Source organism: Zootermopsis nevadensis, unplaced genomic scaffold (genome assembly GCF_977971745.1).
Source record: "Zootermopsis nevadensis isolate Lab colony 2312 unplaced genomic scaffold, Znev_1.0 Znev_ptg000018l, whole genome shotgun sequence".
Classification (NCBI taxonomy): domain Eukaryota; kingdom Metazoa; phylum Arthropoda; class Insecta; order Blattodea; family Termopsidae; genus Zootermopsis; species Zootermopsis nevadensis.
Genome location: NW_028259150.1, coordinates 2,684,965 through 2,707,123, shown reverse-complemented (window position 1 = coordinate 2,707,123; position 22,159 = coordinate 2,684,965). Strand labels below are relative to the sequence as shown.

The 22,159-nt window shown below is 37.1% G+C and overlaps 2 protein-coding genes across 4 annotated transcripts; both read right to left on the bottom strand.

The window, feature by feature from the left end:
- Nucleotides 1-2,411: 2,411 nt before the first annotated feature.
- LOC110827845 (uncharacterized) lies at nt 2,412-19,125 on the bottom strand. Of its 3 annotated transcripts, none has more exons than XM_022059918.2 (4): nt 18,992-19,125; nt 16,370-16,522; nt 8,173-8,253; nt 2,412-7,724 (listed from the first exon to the last, which is right to left on the bottom strand). In XM_022059918.2, the coding sequence occupies exons 2-4, from the start codon at nt 16,451-16,453 to the stop codon at nt 4,674-4,676; spliced, it is 3,216 nt and encodes a 1,071-aa protein (XP_021915610.2). In that variant the 5' UTR covers nt 16,454-16,522; nt 18,992-19,125; the 3' UTR covers nt 2,412-4,673. The 3 variants fall into 3 exon arrangements, with proteins under 3 accessions (XP_021915610.2, XP_021915609.2, XP_021915611.2); XM_022059917.2 differs by lacking the exon at nt 18,992-19,125 and adding an exon at nt 16,665-17,368; XM_022059919.2 differs by lacking the exons at nt 16,370-16,522; nt 18,992-19,125 and adding an exon at nt 13,274-14,342.
- Nucleotides 17,518-22,036, bottom strand: LOC147873408 (F-box/LRR-repeat protein 4-like). The gene has a single exon (XM_087351091.1). It carries the CDS (start codon nt 21,486-21,488, stop codon nt 20,424-20,426), a length of 1,065 nt encoding a protein of 354 aa, XP_087207217.1. The 5' UTR covers nt 21,489-22,036; the 3' UTR covers nt 17,518-20,423.
- Nucleotides 22,037-22,159: the final 123 nt, after the last annotated feature.

Sequence of the window (22,159 nt, the reverse complement as noted above, 5' to 3'; positions counted from 1 at the left end):
CTGTAAATAATTATACTTTTGGGGTAGGTAATTCCTTCACTCGCCAATAAATTAACAGAAATTAATCTGCTGAATAACTGATAATTTGTCCGGAAAATATGTAAATAAAAAACAACTGGTACAGGACCGGGTCGATGGCGTGCTTTTGTAAACATAGTATCGAACTTTTTGGTTCCACACAAGCAGGCAAATTCTAAAGTACCTCAGTAATTTATCAAGGTTTTAAGGAAGACCTTGTATAAAGAAATTAATAACACATAATAAATCTATTACATCGTCGTGGGTTAATTTAGAGTAATTCAGCTCAATATATTCGTCCTGGCTTCTCTATGTTAAGTTCTGCAATCAGTGACAGCAATCAATAAACCGAGAACAAGCAGCAACTTTCACGCTGTTTGATATCCGCTTCTTTGTCTGGCTGAACACGCACGAATGCGTGAAACATTACCTATCTACTGCAACACTGATTTCCTCAAATAATATATTTTTAAAGAGTTAAAGTTACGTCATCTATTACACAATGATTCACCGAGCACGTCGTCGTAGCAGTAACATCTAAATGTGTACTCAGGTGTCAGATTCCAATTTCTGCTGGGTTATCGGCTATCTTCACCGAGACATTTACTTACAGGAAAGTTATTGTGGTTAATGCTGATATTATTTTAAGTATGTATCTTGTTGCATACTTCTTGATTGGAAGTCAAGTATACTTATAGTAGATAGATTTACTTTATCTTCCTCGTCAGTAGACTGGAGGCCGAATTTGTTAAGATGTCAATTGAATAAAAATTTTCTTGGATATTATCCATCGTCTAGTAAATATAAAACGTAAAACGACGTTTCGGAGATGGGACTCTATCTCCGTCTTCAGGTTCCTACACAGTTGGGCCCACTAGATAGAGCTAATCCCTATCGTCCGGAGATAGGGTTTAGCTCTATCTAGTGGGGCCAACTGTTTTACGTTTTATACTTACTAGACGATGGATAACATCCAAGAAAATTTTTATTCAATTGACTCTTCACCATCGTCAAGAAGTTTTAAATTTGTTAAGATGTGACCGATCGTCATGACCCAGTGCTAAGCATTGAAGTTCGTTATTCGCGAAGTCCCGAGTTCAAATCTCGGCCCGGAGACAGCCTATTCTGAGCGCAGGTTTTCGTAATTTCCGTAAGCTCATCCACAAAATCCCGGAATAGAGCCGTAAATTAGGCCACAAACTTTCCAATTCATTATTCACCTACCATATTATCACTCGAAGCTAAATAATTAGAATTATTAGAAGCGTTATTAAATAAACCAGGAATGAAATGTTCCATGTATCTGGTACCCCGCTAATGTTAGCTGTCTAATCATCAAGGTCTCACAAACATACTTTTTGTCACTTTTCACCATTACGCTACACCACCTTTTTCTCAATCAGTGGTTAGCTGAGATAATGTACCGGAATATTAATTATTAAAAGAACACTGAATTTGCAGTGGTATCGTTGATTATATTAATGAAAGAACACCAAATGAAAAATGTTAGCCCGTTATAGTCCTGAACACATCATCAGGCTTCTGCTACTAGGATATTGTTTTTTTAAATTAAAATGCTTTTAGCAGAACAAATATTTGTATTGAAGAACTTAAGTTCTGCTCTCTCTCGTTTGAGAATAGAACTTTCCAGATTATGATAACATTTACACCAAAGAAACAAACAAAATGTTCCCAGCAATCATGAATAAAACGATTCATGCTTGGCAAAAATGGAAAAGCAATTGCTGCTAAGTCTCAAGTGTATTTCAGAATTTTGTGGTGGGCACTGAAGAAACTTTTTTGCCATAGTCCTACTAAAAAGTGAATCAACATTTTAAGCCTTTAAAAATGTATAACCTCTTTATTCGCATGCCTTTGCGACACTCTTGACATACCTCTCACACTATAAATCTCATGCTATGGATGTTGAGAACATAAGCAACAGTGAATGAAAAGGATGCACACTGTTCTATCAAGCGTCATATTACCTGATGCTCAACAGATATTTTAGATGTAAAAATTAGAAATAAAATTTGCAATGATTATTACAATAAAAAATGTTTTCAAAGTTGTCATTCGTTATCACTGGATGACTAGAGTTCATTCTATTCATCACAATTGTCCAGACCAGTTCTGGGTCCCAAGCAGCCTCCTACGCAATGGGTACAACAGTTTTCCTTTGGGATAGTGCGATCAGAGCACTCATTTCCATCCAGTGCCGAGGTTAAGAATGCATGAAGCAATACTTCCGCACACTCCTTCCATAAGTCTGAATGGCATACAGATTGGAAAGGCATTATGCACCTTGGGGCCACCTGATATGGTACAAAGAAACAAATGTAAACTGTTTGCCGAAAAAAACTCTACAAAAACAAAGAAATTGTGCCACAAAATTTTAACAAAAGATTTTTATTTTATTATATAATCTGCTTCAATCTCCAATTACAAAGCATGCACACTACCCAGTACCACTAAATAAATTCTTAGTTTTGATGGGGCAAATTCATTCATTTCTGGCAAGATAAATTTTATGTAAATTATAATGTTCTAGATGACAACTCTATTAAACCTAAAACATCACCTCCTCATAAAACTTTGCAACAGCTATTAATGCTCAATGTGGGTAAAATTTAACTTTCTATCAAAACTCTTCTTCACCGGTTACCACCATTAGTTCTAGCAAATATTCCACTCAAAGTGTAATAAAACACAGGATCATAGTAAAATTATGAGTTTTGAATGATCATAATGTATCAAAAGTGTTCAAGTTATAATGGTAATTATAAAAATTATAACAGAAAAAGATTTAAAAATGTAAAGTACACTACAAGATCTTAAAGGCAAAAAGATTCTTATCCAAATAAATGCTCGTCTTTCATGAATTACATAATGCGAAACATCACATCCTTATTTACCAGTTACTACAGGATTATCCATTTGGGTATGAACAAACTAAACACATTTTTAAATAGCGACAGCATGAATCAGTATTTGGCACACTTCATCTACAAAGGTGGGACACCGTGATTAGGATCTTTTGGACTCACTCCCCTCGTCCTGCAGACCCAGCACAGATCACAGTATGATGCCAAATTTTCCCAATGTCAGTCAACATTCTACATCTTTGGTGTGATTTCCTAGAAAGTTGCGGTAATCTTTAACGTCACATCACGTCTGTGGGTCATTTAGTGTCACGATGTTCTTCATTAACCCGAGCGCAAACACGTGGCAGGAGGAGGGAGTGTGTCATATTTGGCAGACTCGGAGGCCAAACGATGTTTCTACCGGGACCTCACCACTGCTTATTGTTTCATCCAGGTAAATGAGGACTTCTAATGACCAGTACGGCAGTCTTCACGGTGCTGAAAAATTACCATGTTCCCATTTTCCTCTTCCAGTTGTGACCCAAGACACCCTAATGAAGCATCTTGAGATATGGCAGACAACACACCATCTCCTTGGTGTGTGCGTGTGCACGTACACACACATATATACATATAAAAAGAAGCCCATACACTTTATAATGTGCGACTTCACATTAGGCATTAATGTTTGATCTTGCCTCATTACAGACCCATCTTCTTCTTCTATGGCTCTCCGGTCCATATTCGGTCCATGGCCTCCTCAATTCTCCTCTTCCATTTGGTCCTTCTGTTAGGTCCGTCTGTCCGAGGTTGAGGTTTCGAAACAATTAGACCCATATTTATGGGCATTTTGGGCACCACATACACAGCAAATCACAATGCGCTGATTTCCTTCCTAAGCTTTGTAAACAGTACACTTTCACCTTTCTCGCGAATCAAATGCTGTGCATGTGAAGTATCAAACTCGCAAGTTCAATGGGCATACATATACAACACTTAAACGAGGTATCACTCACTGCTTCGTTTTCACATTTATCCTTACCCGAGCAGATCACTCTGTCTAGTGACAGGCAGATAAAGAAGTCACAATTTGTATTTGTAGCTAATTACGCACTTTAAAAGATTTAAGCAAGACACTGTCAGATTCAATTTCATTAAACCACGTACGACAGCTCAGTATAACATATTAAAAGAAAGAAAGAAAGACAGAAAGAAAAACACACACACACCAGTAAAATATGTGTGTGTGTTTGTGCGTATACACACATAACACCCACCAATCTCACAATATACTGTCATTCCAAGTGACAGGACCACAAGAAAAACTTACAACCAACTCTCATGACCTATAATGGAAACATTCAATAATTAGTATAATAATATAAGTATGTCTAAAGCGGCCCATCCACGTAGGAGTCTGGCTCGGCTCGGGTTCCATTCAGCCAGACTCATTTGTGGGTGGGGTGTCATGAGCTCAGTCTGCTATGCATGTGTGGTGAAATATATCCGAGCCCGGCTCACGAGTCAAGCTCGCCGAGCCAGACTCGCAAGTCAGACTCGTATGTGGATGGCCCGCTTAAAGGAGATACTTCAACATAATCAAAATATTCAAGTCACTACATATGCCTCATGCACCAGCTGTTCATGTTTTCTTAATGCCATCATAGTACAATATGTTTTGTCACATCTACGACACGCATATATTTCCTTGGGCATGTGTTTTTCAGCCAAATGTTGATTAAGTTGAAAGTTCATGAGGAACGATTTAGAGCAAACAGTGCAGGAAAATGGTCAAAAACCTAAATGAGTCTTTTTGTGACGCCACAAGATTGCCCTTCTTGAAAATGACAATGAACACTGGTTGCACGAGAAAGGACGCTCTCCTGTGTGAACACGTTCATGATCTACTAGGTGCCTTCTGAATCGGAATAATTTCCTGCAATATTGGCAGGCATGCAAACTTTCAGGGCCTGCTTCTTTATTATTTCTGACTACAGGAAGTGTTTTTTTTATACTCTTGATGTTTGTAAGAATTTTCCTTGTATGTAATCGTTTGTGTCTGCTCAAAGTCGATGCTGAACTGTAAACTTTGAAACATACATTACAAGTGCGGCGCTTCGATGCCACCTGCTCCTCTGTCACGTTCCTAACAGTGTTTTCTGGTAGACAGTCAACTGGTGGCAACTGTTCCCTCCCTAGGGTGGGACACCTTGAATGCCATCCTTTGTGTCTTATCAAAGCTTTCTTATTGCTGAAGATTTTCTCACACATCAGGCAAGGGAAGGATCTTGCTCTTTCAGTTTTTGGAACATTTGCAAATGAAGAAATGTTTGGTTTTCCTGAAAGAATACTTTGTTTTACTTGTGTCGCTGTTCTCATTGACGGCAGCGCTGGTTTTATTGAAAACGCAGATTTTCCTGGGATCAACGCTGTGGGTATTAGATTCTTAACGTAATTTCTTTTAGGGGGGCAATTTAGTTTCCTGTGTTTGGACAGTGATCCACTATTAGCAAATGATCTGTTGCAGTAACTACATACATACATTTTCTTTCCTTTAAATGGAATTGGAAGTTCAGACTCCAAAGGTGTCCTAGAATGCCATCCTTTGTGCTTACTTAAAGAAATCTGATCAGGGAAATCTCTCTGACATAACAGACAGTGAAATTTCCCAAGTAAATTTACAGAGCCAGTATTATTAGAAGCCTTCCGTGCTGCCAAAGTATCCGACATTTCTTCCATATTACCAAATTCTCTCTTCAAATGAATCAGCTTATGCTTACTCAGCGATACTGAATCAGTGAAAGTCTTATTGCAAATGTTACAAATACAACACCGGTCTTCTCCATGCTTCTTTCGCTTATGTCTGTTTAACGTTGATGTACTGTTATAGGAGTTTTTACAAACACCACATGTATATATCTTGAGCTTAATGTGCATCTTTTTATGCTCATATAAATCAGATTTTGATAAAAATGTTTTCCCACACAACTTACATCTGAACCTTATGGATGAATTATGAAATTTCTGATGCTGTTCCCAATTCTTTAAACCATTAAATGATTTTGAACAAATAGGACATGTATAATATCTTGATCGAGTATGAACGCCCTTGTGATTATTCAAGGTCTTCATATCTGGGAATGTTCTTGAACATACACTGCAGGAATAATCATGGTCTTTACCTGGATGAATCTTGGCATGCTTCACTAGCAAGTGCTTGTAAGCAAACATTTTGGAACAAGTGTTGCATTTGTATGCCCTCCCACCCATGTGGATAATCTTCATATGGTTCTCAAGTAGTATTTTGTTCGAGAATGTCTTAAAACAGATACGGCACATGCAGCTGTACTTAACTACAGACTCTGTATCGTCGAGGTCCTCATTTGGATCATCAACTGTGACCACTCCTTCCTTTCCACCTTCTGGCTTCTTATTTTTATCGACAGACGTCTTATTAACTTGCTCTAGCATGCACAATGCTTCTTGTTCTTCAAGTGCTGGCATCCTGAACATTGAATGGATATCCTTGTAGCTCATTTCCACATTATGAGCAAGCCGCATGTGTTTGTGCAAAGATGATGCATATCCCATCGATATACTGCAGATTACACAAGAGAACAATTTAAGTTTTGTATGACTCGTCATATGTCTTCTGAGAACAGACTGAGTTTTGACCCATTTTTTACAAACTGTACAATTATAACCTTGAACTGGACCACTAATATGACTCACATTCAGATTCTTTATTGCTGGTTTTGAAATTAGAGTAATGGGTTTGGTACTGGCTTTAGCAGCTGTTACAGCAGCAGCATTTTCTCTCATTGTATGGAATCTCTTGTGACTCACCAGTGATGTAACATTGCTAAAAGTTTTCTTGCATATCTTGCATGAATAACGTCTGAAACCGTCAAAATTGTGTGTTCTCAAATGATTGCTGAGGGCTATTCCACCATCAAAGGACTTGCCACATCTACGACAACAGAACTCATCATGACTTCTTCTATGCATTTGCAATTTATGAATACTATCAAATGTCTGTCTACAGATATAGCAAGGATAAGAGTCTCCTCCAATGATAGAGTCTGCTATCAAAGGTAAAGTTGATTCAGGTTTTATAGGTTCTGGCTTGGCAGTAAAAGCGCTACAAGCGTTCTTGTGCTTCATATACTCAGACTTGTTCTGGAACTCTTTGGAACAATCTTGACAAGTATACGGTTTCTGTCCAGTATGTAACCTTACATGTCTGTCTAAATTAGATTTGCATGAAAACTGCCTGTCACAATAACCACAAATGTGGCGGGATTTACGATGAACTTTCTCATGCCTCATATAATAGGACCGAAATGGAAATGATTTCCCACATGGAATACAATAATAATGCTGCTTTCCATCAGCTGCAGGGAAACAAAAGTACGGCTGCTTTGGACCTGACAGAACTGTGTTCTCATCCTGAGTGACTTCTGAAGGTGCAGAGGAAAGCCTCTTCTTTCGAAGAGTCAGAGGTTTCCTTCTTTTTGGTTTCTTCTTTGGACTGCCACACTCCTGTTTAATTCCTTCTTCTCCTTCAATTAATACATTATTTGTTCCATCGAAACAATGGAGCCCATCAGCAACAAAAGGATTTACTTTGTCAGTTTCCTTCAAAGTTTCTGTACTGGAATGTTCCTCTAATATAAGTTCAGCATCAATGGGTTCACTCTTGACAGATCTTACTGGCAGTACTCTATCAGAATCTGCAACTGTTAAACTTAATGGATCATCCAGAACTTCAATATTTAAGTCTTCTACTTCATCACATACATCACAAACTTCTATATCTTCCTGTTTAATGTCATGTAAAACCTGAAAATAATAACCAGTCTCAATTTATATCACCCAGTATAGTGTCCTGAAATCTAATAGTACAACAAATACCACTATATACATAGAAAAGATTGTTCTATGTAAATTTAACAACTGTATATTCAGCGCAGTAGTTTTTGGTCGGTGGAAAAGCTAGTGGAGCTGGTGGACGAGCCTACTCCGTGTACCTGAGGTGGTACAGTCAGTGTATTTCTTTTGTTTGGGCGTTCCGTCCGATAAGGTCCTCGGTGCAGTCAGCATTATACGATTGCACAAGTGACTCGCTCCTAGCTTTCCCCTTGAAAATTCCACCAACCAAAACCAACTATAACACACACATTACTTAAGATAACTAAATTCATCATGACACAATATAACCATTTTAAATAAATTTATGTTGTTGCTATAAGTTATTACTGCTGCAATTCTGTAAAGTCACAATACTTACAGAACTTTCACATGGTTCCACGTCATCGTGTATTTCTATCATATCATCTCCATCGGGTGGTTCCTGCTTTACTTCTATAGTCTGTGGGAAAAGGAAGTTTCAATTAAGATAATAGAACTTACCACTAATATTTAATATTTTAAATCTGCTGGATGGGTACTCACACAAAGTATATATGGATAAATATTATTATTCACAAAACTAGAAATCATGTTGCACCAGCAGAGGATCAATAGCCATGCCTGTCATTTTAAAATAACCAAAATGAGAATGTCATTGTAAAAGCAAATTTAAAATGGAGGAGGAAGAGAAGGAGAAAAAGGAGGAGGAGGAGAAGAAGGAGGAGGAGGAAGAGAAGAAAGGAAGAAATAAAGACTTCTTCTATGGCCAGGGTCATTGTATAAATGTATGTTCTGTATCTCATGTCATTATCAAAATTTAACATCACTTTCCCATCTTTATATCTTTGGGCACATTCCTCAGTACTCATGGTTTGTAACAATTGCACACTCAATTTAATCTCATACAACTGCATCAGTATATAACACTTCATATTTTCACAGTGGTGAAAATGTGGATAATGTTCTTCTAGGTTGTAATGCCATGCAGGCGTATAGGTGTTTACCAACCAAGAGGCCTAGAGAATGTTTGTAAAAATCAACAAGACTACATGACATCATAACCCAAAAGCCCAAAATCTACATAATGTATGTTTGATTTATTTAATCTTTAAAGTGCCCCATATACAAACAGTTAAAATGTTCAGTTTAACTGTGCTAAATAAATACACAATTTAGATGAACTGAGTTATGAGTCTCTGCTCCTATAAAAAATAAATTGTGTATTCGTCAGCCAAAGATTCATTTTCATCATGCAGGGTAGATCTACTCTGATCTGGAGTATCCTGGTCTACAAGGAACACGTTTTTCATATATCAAGATGGTTTTGAAACATAATGCAGTATCCCACCCACATATTTAACAAGGAATAGTTTCCCAACAACCCATAACACAAATCCTACACACATTTTGAACTAATGCCACGGCAGTCACTTCAAATACGGCTGTCTTCTGGGTTTTATCACCACACAGTCTGGTAGAAACTAACCAACATTTCAGAGGTCCTTGCTGCCTCCATCATACCCTGATGATGAAGGAAGCAAGGACCTCTGAAACGCTGGTAAACTTAGAGTAGACTACATGGCACTACAACCCATAAGACGGCTACCTTAAACACAAATAATCAAGCACATGAGCAATGGCATTACTCAAAATTTAAAAAATCTTTAAATCAAGATTCTCCTCTGCACACTTTTTTTCTTATGGAAAGAAAATTTCAACAAAATCACAAGTAGTGAAGATTTAACAACATTCTTTCAAGGATCTTGAATTTTTGATCCTATAGATGAGCAAAGCCTTGAGCTTTCTGTTGCTGTTGGCATTCCCACTGAGTAGGAGACTGGGAGAAAATGGTTGAAGTGCACTAGATGGGAACCATATTCTGTTGAAAAATTCATCATCCATGATTGTAATCCTTGGAATTGTGGGGAAATTTTATGTATAATTCCTCAATTTGACCCCATATGGAGGAAAACAGATAACAAAGACTTGGATAATTAGGACCTCCTATACTGAGCGCAGATCATTTGGTTCCACAACTTCAACTTTCAGACTTGAAGCTTTCATGGCAACTAAACTCAATAAAATTCTCTTGGGCAACAAGCTGTGTCAGTCTGTTGACATCACACAGTTAATTTAGACATTTTAACTGATTTTGTATGGTATACCTAAAATTTTCTTGAAACCTTCAACCACAATGTAGATATTTATAAAAACTTCTACATCCATACGAGGTGCGATCGGAAAGTTTCAAGACTGTGTCAATAGAGGGCGAACCGGACGTAGTACGAGCTTCTGCCGCTAAGGGGTGCGGCCTACATTCATAGTGAATCAGTGTGCCAGCCGGCATCATCGAATTAGCATTTGTTTCTTAGTTACGGGCGTTTTGGTAGTGCATTACACTGACCCTCCTGCGGTTTCGGAATGGCGTGTGCATCAAATTTTGCCAAAGACTCGCCAAAACGGCTACGGAAACCTATGAAATGCTAAAGCAAGCATTTGGGGAGTCCGCAATGGGTCGTGCACAAACTTTTGTGTGGCATTCACGTTTTAAAAATGGCCGAACCTCTGTCGATGATGACGAGCGTTCTGGACGACCATCTTCGAGCACAACGCCCGAAAATGTTACGAAGATTCGGCAGGCCATTCACGAAAATCGACGTCGTACCATCAACGACTTGTGCGACATTGTTGGGATAGGCTATGGGACCTGTCAGCTGATTCTAAAGGAAGAACTCCACATGCGACGCATCGCAGCCAAGTTTGTGCCAAGGCTCCTGTCTGAGGACCAGAAGCAGAATCGACTTCTCGTTTGTCTGGAGCTCAAAGATCTTGCAAGAACCGACCGCAACTTCCTTTCTAAGGTTATCACAGGTGATGAAAGCTGGGTTTACGGGTACGATCCGGAAACGAAGCAGCAATATTCACAATGGAAGAGCCCATCGTCACCACGACCGAAGAAGGCAAGACAGGTCAAGGGCAATGTGAAGTCAATGCTGATCTGTTTTTTCGACCAGGAGGGGATCGTCCATAGGGAGTTTCTTTCTGCAGGTCAGACGGTCAATGCTGAATTTTACTGTGGGGTCCTGAGGCGGTTGCGTGAAGATGTGAGACGGACGCGGCCGGCAAAGTGGCGCAACCACAACTGGCTGCTGCATCATGACAACGCGCCAGCGCACACCGCCCTCAAAGTTCGGCAGTTTTTGGCCTCAAACACCATGGCCGTCATCCCGCACCCTCCTTATTCGCCGGATTTAGCTCCGTGTGACTTCTTCCTCTTCCCAAAGATGAAAATTCAGCTAAAGGGAAGGAGATTTAAGACGATAGAAGAGATTCAGGCAGAATCGCAGATGGTGCTTGACAGGCTGACAAAGAAAGATTTCCAGAGATGCTTCCAGGCTTGGCAGCGGCGCTGGGATCGTTGTGTTCACTCCCAGGGGAACTACTTCGAGGGTGATGGATGAATTTAATACCTGAGATAAGTGTACGGGTTTTTATAGGCGCAGTCTTGAAACTTTCCGATCGCACCTCGTATGTGAATGAAATTATTGGGGATCATCAGTGTGGGTTCAGACATAACAGATTAACAACTGATCGGACCTTCTGCATCTGTGGGATACTAGAGAAAAAATACAAGTACAGTGGGACAGTACATCCATTGTTTATAATTTCAAAAAAGCCTATGACTCTGTTAAGAGAGAAGTGTTATACAAATGGATGGACGTAGATGGGAAGATAATATCAAGTAGGATCTACGGGAGATAAAGAGTTGAAGGCAACTGGAGTCTGTTAGCCCAGGACAGGAACCAGTGGTAGGCTTTGATTAATTCGGTGATACACCTTCAGGTTCCGTAAGCCATTTAGTTAGTTAGTTAGTTCTATGTGTACTGCCAAACTGGCAGGGTCTACATGAAACAGAGTAGCAACACAATGCACTTTCATCTAAGAAACACATAACATGGCAGGAGGAACATGATATAATATAAGAAAGTAATTTTAAGACACCAGAACAAGTGTGCCTAACAATTTCAAGGGCAAACATAACAGGAAAAAAATCATACTTCAAGTTTAACCACGTTTATTTAACTTTTTGTTTCTGATGAGATACTTCATGGAAAGATTCAATCTTCATGTGATTTGGAGGTAGTAGCTCACAAACATACGAGTATGTTCCGCCTAGGATATTTCTGCCAAACTACATGGACAAGATTTAAGTCAAAAATCAAAGTCTGTGTAAATGAAGAGAAAACATTAGGTTTCTAATACTACTGCCTGCAATGGTTTCAAGACAAATGATAAACAATATGAAAAATATAAAAAAGCAAACTTTTTACAGTTGTGTTCATGGGAGAAATGCCAACAAATTTGGCAAACAGACAAGGTTTAATTAAATATTCTATAATATTAATGTCAAAATTGTGGTAAATGAATGTTTCATTTAATTAATGTGACATGAACATATCATTAAATTAATGAATTGTAATCTAAAATTGTGTTATAACATAAGTATTGACAAATGGAGTTCTCCATGGTGTGTGCTGAATGGCAATAATACGAAAGCTAATACTTCACACCAAAGGCGAACACACAGGCAAAAATATAATGAATGTGGCAACCCTTCATAAACATACTGATCACCTGAAATTCTCTGCCATATTTTATTTAAATATGAGATTGTGGGATACAATGTAAGAAAAAAACAATTTGATGACTGAAATCAAGTCTCCCATTAAAGGAAGACTGTACTGCGATGTTTCACAATTCTGTCAGCATGAACATCTAACTACTGACGGTAAAAATAAAAGTTATGCCATTAAATGTAGGATGCTTAGGTGTGATACATAACACTGTACTATAAAACAAAGATGGTTTTAGCAAGCATATTTTCTTGTAGTTCTCATTGGACCAATGGTGGAGTTAAGCTTTCACAAGAATGTTATTATATACTTTGGTAACCAGTATACAATGGCCTTAATAAGTTTCTTCTGAACCAAATCTTGAAAGAAAAAATTTTATTTTCATAAAATAGATACATTAGTACCCCACAAATTGTGTTAATGTTTATATTAACTCAAGACTTGTTTCAATCTGGCCAATTATTAAAAAATAAGCCTGCAGTCCTGGCATGTGAACAAAATTAACAAATCTGTTAGAATGGGTAAATAACAGGAACGTGCGTGTCCGTGTGTGCGCACGTGCATGTATGCGCTGACCAAATGACCACAAGTTTCTTGAAACAGGTAAGGAGAAGTAAACATCATAACCACATAAGTAGGATCTAAACTGCAACCAGACTACGCAGTGCTATAACCCAGAAGACAGCCAACTTCATAGCCACAGGCTGAAAATATCTGTCCCAAAATGTTCCCCTGATCATGTTACAGACCTATAACTTAAAAAACAACTACTTATTAAATTTATGTGAGAACGTATACAGATGTAAGTACAAAAAATGCACTCTCTTCACATGTCAAAATGCTCACTTCTCTCAGTCTTCTCGCAACTACAACAGATCCCAGACGAATAAGCTTCAATTCTCAGCAGAGGCAGGGCTACTACATCCATACGAGCTTCCTATCCAACGGGTATCTTGAATCTTTCCTTTGGATACAGTGGCTGGAACATGGTTGGCCACTTCCATCTAGTACAGAAGCTAAGAATGCATGAAGCTTCTGTAATTTAATTTCCCTTCACACAGAGACAACTTTACTGTTTTAATTTCCTTTAAAAGTGATTATAATGGACAGCAGATTTTATTGTAAACAATTAAGCCAGTTGGTGCTTTTTGTGGTTGGTTTTAACAAGAAAAGTTGTCAGATACAACCTTAATTTTGGAATACATACAAAATTATGGTTTGTTTATGATTCAGAGCCATATCAAATGATTTGCCAGAAACTAATAAGTAAAGTAAAGTAAAGTTTGTCTCACTATACGCCATGTAGGCGTTTGGGGTGAGTGGAGGTATAGCTCCTCTCTTCCTTGACCTCGGCACTAGATATCAAACAAAACAGCAAATAGTGTACATATTTTCCTGTCATCACACTGTTATTTTGTTCTGTACACAAAGCTTACTTATAAGTTGTTCAAATTTCAAAAATTATTTGGATGGTGCCCAGAGATAAAAAGAGTGACAGTAAAACTCCATATTCATACAATATTAATCTTAGCATTACATGAAGGTGACTTCACCAACACAGAAAAAAGCCAAGTAGTCACATAGGAGTATGGATGGATCCTGGAGCCATTCTGGTGTGGTCGTGAAGAGAAAAATTTGAATGCTCCTATCAGAAGTTGAACCCTGGTTGTCCAGTTTGTAACTCATCAATTACTGAGAGGCCTATTACAGCCCAAATGCAGAAAGACTAAAAACAGTTCCAAAACATGTGAACTCATCATCAGCAAATGTAACTGATCCAGCAATTGTCCAAAGAAGCCATTAGGATACCTACACATTATGCCTTTAACTTCATTTAAAAAAAAGTCAGAACACAATGTATGTAAGTTCAACAAATACATATTCTACTAACAGATCTCAAGAGTATTAAAAAGCAATACAATGAGCAAAAAATCAACATACTAAAAGAAAAGAAACTGTTAGAAAATAAATTAAAACAATTTTCACCAAAAAAGAACAAAGCTAGTATAGTATTCAGTACCCACTGTATCATAATTATTTCTTAAAATATGCAACTAATTACATTATTAAGTAATAAACTCTGGCCAAAAATACATTAATCCATACACGTAATTAAGGCCTCTTGTAGGATTTGAGGTTCTCACAGCGGTGAGTCTCAAGATGACTGTCTTCTGGGTTGCATTACTATGTAGTCTGGTATAAATTTGTCAATGTTTCCAAGGTTCCCTGACCCCATCATCAGGCACTACAATCCAGAAGATAGCAATCTTCATACCCACCACTGTGAGGATCTCAAATCCTACTAACAGTATGTGATCTTAATGTATGAGGAAGTGTGTAGAAATTAATCTACACGCACAGGATGTTTTTTCAAATTGAAACTTAGAATGTTACTACAGAAATCATTGAAAGTGAACTTCAATATGAGTCACAAAATCTAAGTTCCTGTTAAATATGTTTCCATGTCGGGAAGTACCAACTCATGCAGCTATTCAGAACATATTGGTTTAACTGCTAACATTTTATAATGTGGATTAAACACGCATCAGATTATGCAGTAGCCTGCAATTAAATTCCTGTGCAAAATGACCATTTTCTAGCTGGTATCTCATGCTTCAAACAGTAATATGGATGGCACAAGAAAAATTAAAGTCTCTGAAAAAACCAGAAACAACAGTAAATAGAATACAAAACTGGATCGGGACTCTATACATTTAAAGATATCTAACAATGTATGTCTGAAATGCAGTGGTATGTGTTAAAATAAGTTGTGGACATACCACTGACAAATCATTGGACATGCACTACAGAAAAACACGTATATAATACTAAGTTACAAACAGTAATGTGTGGGAAACTGTACCAAGCATTATAGATATAACCATAGTACATAGACTGAATACTGAAAATTATTTATTTTGAAAAACTGAACAGTCAGAGAAGAAAATTTTAAACATAAACTAGAGTAGTCTTCAATTATGATTCTTTATGTGGGAGGAGATTATTATAATTCTTGATGGGACATTATCCATGGTTTGCATTTAAGTATTAAAATTCTTGCTAGGATAAAACATATTACTCTATGTCCATATAAGTTTATTTGACTACTCAGTAACACGTATTCAATGAAAAGATTATTTCCACACCCTAGAACTTGAATCACCTCTCAGCATAAATTATGTCACTTTTATAAGACCACTCACATCAACTTTCAACAGAAGTAAACAAACCAACTCATTGTTTCATGGTGAGCAAGCAAGAGGTCACTCTTTACCTTTATGTAACCCATCTGACAACCACCTCATGAAGCAGTTCCATCCTATGTCCCCCTTCGCCAAATTAAAATCTAATGCAGCAACAGAACAGGTGACAATGATACCTTTATAGGAGTATACTGTCAATGTCAAGAATCTCCCATTTCTACCTTATAACCTACCTTAGAACCACTAAACTAAACACTAGCACACTTTACTTCCTCTGAGTCACAAGTGCAATATACTTCTGTTTAATAACTAACAACAAAGCTAGTTTCAACATTAAACAGAATTTTATGCAAACCAAAATGTGAGCATGCTATCTTCCATTGCATATTTTGTGCCTGAATCCATTATAAGAGAGTAAAAAAAACTGTTTAAATTGTGTAATGTTCCATCCAACAAATAAAGCAAGATTCATTTGTAACATAATGTGTAATATTATTAAAACTTCAATAAAATCTAAGTTTGCAACGATGGTGGGAGAGACAACCTTCAAAACAATGACAAGACAAGACAAATATGTGTAACACTTCTCCATATTCAGCAGCTGTTGATAAAAGCTTAAAAACTTACTATTAGCATTCAAATTTATAAAGTACTTACTTTACTTACAGAACTTCATTCTAGTTCATGAACCAATCAAAAGAATTCATACACAGGCGAGAATATCCTAAAATTTCCTAACCTTTTCTGGCTCTACTTGTTCCTGATGTTTGTTCAACCAATCCTTCAGTGTCACCTGAGAAGAGTCGCACACCTGTTTGAACATGTGCCATGTGTTCACATGAGACAGACAATTCTGACATATCAGTTTTGGAAGTACGTCACTCACCGATACCTAAACAAACGAACCAAATACAATTAATTCACATATTTTAATCTAGTTCATAACTCTACAAACGCTGAGAGGGGCATACATATTTCAAAACTGGGAATGTACAATTACGTTACACTTTTAAAAGTAACAAAATAATACAAACCTCAATTGAGACACAAGCCAATATTCTAAATGAAAGGGGAACATTTTGATTTCCACTCTCTTCTTCGCCAAAAATTGGCAAAATGCCTCCATCCTTTGATAAGCATAAACGACATATTTCACTCATGTTACACGCTACATCGTTATCTACATCTTTCGTATTCAACATTTTCGGGGCTTAATCAAGTATCACAATCGCAACTGCCTACATTTCTGCTGTTAACTATGCATCAAATCTAATGATGCTTATATCTTGTTGGTATGTGTAGCTGACTGTGCTCTCATGAAATCATCGCTGTAAGATTACTTCGGCGGGAAAATAAAACAAAATTTTAGCACACATTTCGCATTGTCAACAATACATCCTGCATGATAACAACATTGTATCAAAACATTTTTGATAATAAGACGATACTCCGAACACTTTTCCAAACATACCTCAATCAAACTCCAAAGAAAAAACTAAATAGGACCGTCCCGAGAGAGGAAAGAGAGCATAGTGTCTGTGTTCCATTTGGTATTGTCACGGCTTTCTTGAGTGATTGGCTAACAAGTGCAAACCACTATTCGTGGTGTTCGCTTACGCAAACCGATTACCACGTACTAAACAGATATTTTCAAAACACAGTTTAATAATAATGTTAAACATAATCAAAACCCCGTTCATCTCAGTATTACACAATATGAACAAACTGCTTTCATTCTGTATAACGGTGACAATATAAGGACGAATGTGGAACTGGTCCGATCGATAGCATAATCGATTCCTTGCCATGCAGAGGACGACGGGGAGACAAAAATGTTTTCAGGCTCTCTTTTTCTTTCATGACAGGATTCAAGTTGGAAATCGAAAATGGATGACAGAAATTTTATTAGCATAATAAGATTCGTTGGGCATGCTCCAATATAAGAACACATACCAAGGACTGAAAAGAGCTTTGTAGAATAGTTATACAGAATATTCTAGATTGTATACTGACTAAGATACACAATTCAAGGCCAGCTGAAGTACAGTTGATTGACCTCCAAATTAAATATTTACTTTCCTTACCTCTGGAATTTGGTCTGTTTCAATCATGTTAATAAAGAATTTTAATAGTTTCAATAATCCATGATGGTATAATTTCCTTGCGTAGCTTGAGATTCAAATGGCGGTTAGTTACTTCGATGAGTGATCTGGGTAACACCGTCGTGTAGTCTGTCAAACACACTCACCAGCAAAAAGTGTCTACCTGCCCCTCGAAGGTGGATGGCCTAGTGCATTTATAGTGATATAGTTCATTACGTTATCATTAAAATATTACTAGGTACTATTTTAACGTACTTCCCGCATTCATAAGCCAGTGGAAAATTCACTGGGGCTCTCCTCTCATCAGCTGGCCCAGGGGAAGCACGAGTTTCGTAAAAAACTAAGTTTCGTAAAAAACTAAGTTTCATAATTAATATGTTTCTTTTATTATGAATTACCTTATTATTTTTCTTTAAAGGCAATACTATACTAATCTGTCAACAAAAATTTACAGTATTTATATTAATATATATCACTTTACTTTCAACTGAAATTAAAAACTATTCAAACACTTGAACTCATAAAACTGTTGTTTTTTTGTTATACATTATACATGATTTGTTTTCTTAAATAATGGTATAATCCAATGGTGACCACAGAAAAAGGATTAGAAATGAAGACAAGTTGCTAGGGATTCAGAAGGAGGAAGCAGTCATGGTCTTCATTCTAGGTACTAATCCCAGCATATGCCTGAGGGACTTGGGGAAACAATGAATAACCCAAATCATCATAGCTTGTATCTTGACTGATATCCAAACCAGACACCCTTAAATACGAGCAAAGTATGTGGTGGTGATGATATGCATTTCTTTTTCAAAATCTTTCTCTCAACAACAATGATTCCATAAATATAGTGTTCCACTGCATAGAAGAAATTGAGGCTACAGAGTACAAAATACATTTAAATACTGAAATATAAAAGCTGTTATGAAACATAAAACAAGAGGCAGGTAGGAGGAACCAAACAGCAATTCTGAAACCATGAATATCAGAAATTAATTTTTTTTTCTGCTACCACAATCTCAAGTAAACAAAAGTAACAAATTATGAATTTTGTAGAATACTATATTAAAGTAACACAGGCACCTCTCCTAATTTCATGCAAAATAATTGTTGCAAAGATATAATAGTGTCATGTTTGTTATGAAATTATTATATAAGCTGTCTCATGGAAAGAATTTCACTGGCCACCAGCTGTCTCCATTACTTGATGGCATTCTTTCCAATTAAACAAGCTTTAGTTACTGGTTAATACTTACAGTATTTATTCTAGCAAGACTGGCCAGTCATTAGAACCATGTTATTCTTCATGTCTGTTCAAGTCTGATAATAAGAGGATGTACAAGTTCCCTATTTTCTATAGAAGTTTCCATTTCCCAGCTCTCCTTCATCAGCTTCTCTGTACGCTGTACATAATTTACCCACATTGTTGGTTGTCACCTAAAGGTTGAGAAACAACATTTGTATCACAGTGTCTACATTCTATAACAAAATTCCACAAGATAAGTAATAGAAGGAATTTCACTTGGCAGTGCACATCTTTGTGTGGCAATCATTGAATAAAGAAAATAAACTGGCTCCAATGATTCCTGCCACATCTTTTTCATGCCTTCCATTTCAAATTCATTTCAACCAGTGTTACTGTTGTAATATATTTTAGCCTGTGACCAGACTAGTTTAGTGGGATTAAAAAGGTAATGTTATGGTGGTAGCTATAAAACTGGTATCCATGTTCTTCAATCAGTTCATCAATTTTAAACATGTCAAAGAATATTATACAGTGTGTCCCACAACAGAATGTCCATAACTTAACTACGTGCTGTTGGCATGATGAAGGCAGCAAGGACCTCTGAAACGTTGGTAAACTTCTACCAGATTACATGGCACAACAACCTAGAAGACAGCCTTCTTCAGACTCATCGCCATGAAAACTTCAAATCCTACAACTTTTTCTTTGTTTTGGTGTGGGTGACTCAGCCTGACATTCATACCAGATGCTTTTCCTCACCTCTGTTCAAATAAATATTCTAGTTTGAGTGTAGAACTCACCCTTACATTTCTGTCACACTTTTAAACACCCTGAAAAGTTCTGTGGTACACATATGGCATAAAACAAACTTTACCAGCCCAATACAAACAAGAAAAACCAGAAACAAGTAACTAATGTACCATGGTACATTGAATATCAATTTCCATGCCCAATCATTAGCCAACTAACTAAACTAAGAATACACAAAGGCATGGCAAACACAATATTGTGAATGTGGAAAATGGGATGACATACATTAGCTATTGGCATTCATCAATAATAAACACGACATAAATACTTCTGCAAGAAACTGATATCACAATAAACACCTCTCTCTATATTGCTACTGTCTCTACTAACATATAAAGATAGCAATATAATATTGCTTCTATTTCAATATCATCAACACTGTACAATGAAACCCACTGATGTATAACTAAAGATTATTGATATTTAGGAATAAACAGACACATTCTTGAAATACAAGGCTATCTGGCCCAAGACCACTGGTATGGTCAGTGATATTTTAGCAACTTCCTGTAGTCTTAATGCCTATACTGCTCTCCTTCAGTAAGTAGATGCCAATTACAAGGGATGTAGATGACATTACTGAATGCCAAAAAAGAGAATATTTCATCCCTTTGTAAAATAAAAACATATCTTCAACTGTTGTTACCGAGTCCACAAGGAGGGCCATTTTGTCTGAAATGCAGAACCTTCAACTGCTTACAACCAGAAGCAACATATTCTCGACTCCGATCTGTGACATTTGGACAATACACAATCTCTAGATATCTCACGTGAATACAATTTGTGGAAATATTATGAGCCGCAATGTCATTCATACCAGGCAACCGAGATAAAATTAGATACTCTAGTTTGGATGCCTTGTCACTTAACAAGAAATTCTTCAATGCTTTTGTACTCAGGTGTTTTGCCAGTCTCAGTTTAAATGATTTCAGTGAATTTAATTTTATGAGGCTCATTAACCCTTTATCTGTCATTTGAAGGCATGATGATAAATGTAATGTATGTAACACACTACACTTTTCCATGTAGCAATATGTCATATCAGTAAGGCATTCACCATATAATACCAATGACAACAGACTGCTCTTCTTTGCTTCCAATAAGTATATGACATCCTCATCATAAAGCCCTCTAACATAATCTACATTGATGTGCTGTAGGAAAAGACAAATATCAACAATCTCCCTAAGCAATGGTCCATCCATTTTTCTACAATGTGACACATTTAGACTCCTCAGGCAAGGAAATTTGCAAACAAAGTTAAAACAGGTCGGTTCAACGGCCCAACATTTCTCCAGACTCAAAACTTCAAGATCTGGAAAATGGTCAGCCAAAAGTTGCATGCAAGTTTCCTTCATCTGTCCGCAACACACCAATTCCAGTTTACGAATATCTTTGCAATTGCAGCAAAGTTCCTGGAATATTAAATCTACATCAGTTCGCCACTGAAGCTTTACACACTTTATCAGAGGCATTTCCGAAAGAACAGATGAAATGTACTTCATGTTCATATTTTTGTTGCAAATGAAACTCAAATTCTTCCACAAAGTTACATCACGAGTAATGTAATTCCACCGTTCACACACATTTGCTACTGCCAAACACACGTCTACACTATCCAGGAATTTAAAAATTGTTAATAGGATCTCATTAGGTAAAGAATCCAGAGTCACTTTCTTGGTTATTTCGGTCGTCATACTCTCATCTTCAGAAACATACTACCTTTGCTAAGTGTTTCGAAAGGCGACTTCCTACAATAACGTCAATTTTTTTGGTTATGTTCATAAAACTGATAGCAAAGCAACACACACGAACACAAGTTCACATATTACACATTAATGTTATATACCGTAATTATAAAATGAATGCTCATTTGCTTGCGAATTTATCGTGAACCTTACACGAACTTTGAAAAATTCTTTTACCGGTGTTACAGAACCCATTCTTCACGCTTCCTTCTCATTTACGTAGCCTTCCTCATGGTCGAAAAACGGCATGGCCTTCCTAATGATACTCATGCAACCACATAACCCGAGAGAAGCAATTTGCGAGCATATAAACGACGAGTCGTGATGGGGAAAAACGTAGAAAAACTCCATTGAGCACAGATTACAGTCACCACCATAGTGGTAAATAGTAGGGGAGACATGCCGATGCTTTATTGCCATTATGGTAGATGGGGGTTGGTATAGCTCTTCCTAATTCTAGGATGGATCACGAAATGAACAGAGACTGGTAGGGAGACCTATAGACTAATTAGCAAATGAGTTCTGCAGTCTCCTCTGGAATATTATATCACTGTCATCATATCATATCATGTTGCTGTATTGTGGTGCAAATAATGCATCAACAAATTGTAGAGAATTGT

Coding starts and splice junctions, on each gene's coding strand:
- LOC110827845 (XM_022059917.2), bottom strand. CDS start 16,832: ATGTTGAATACGAAAGATGTAGATAACGATGTAGCGTGTAACATGAGT. Junction 16,523..16,664: donor TGGCTTGTGTCTCAATTGAG/GTTTGTATTATT, acceptor TCGTTTGTTTAG/GTATCGGTGAGTGACGTACT. Junction 7,725..8,172: donor TGGAACCATGTGAAAGTTCT/GTAAGTATTGTG, acceptor TATTATTTTCAG/GTTTTACATGACATTAAACA.
- LOC147873408 (XM_087351091.1), bottom strand. CDS start 21,488: ATGACGACCGAAATAACCAAGAAAGTGACTCTGGATTCTTTACCTAAT.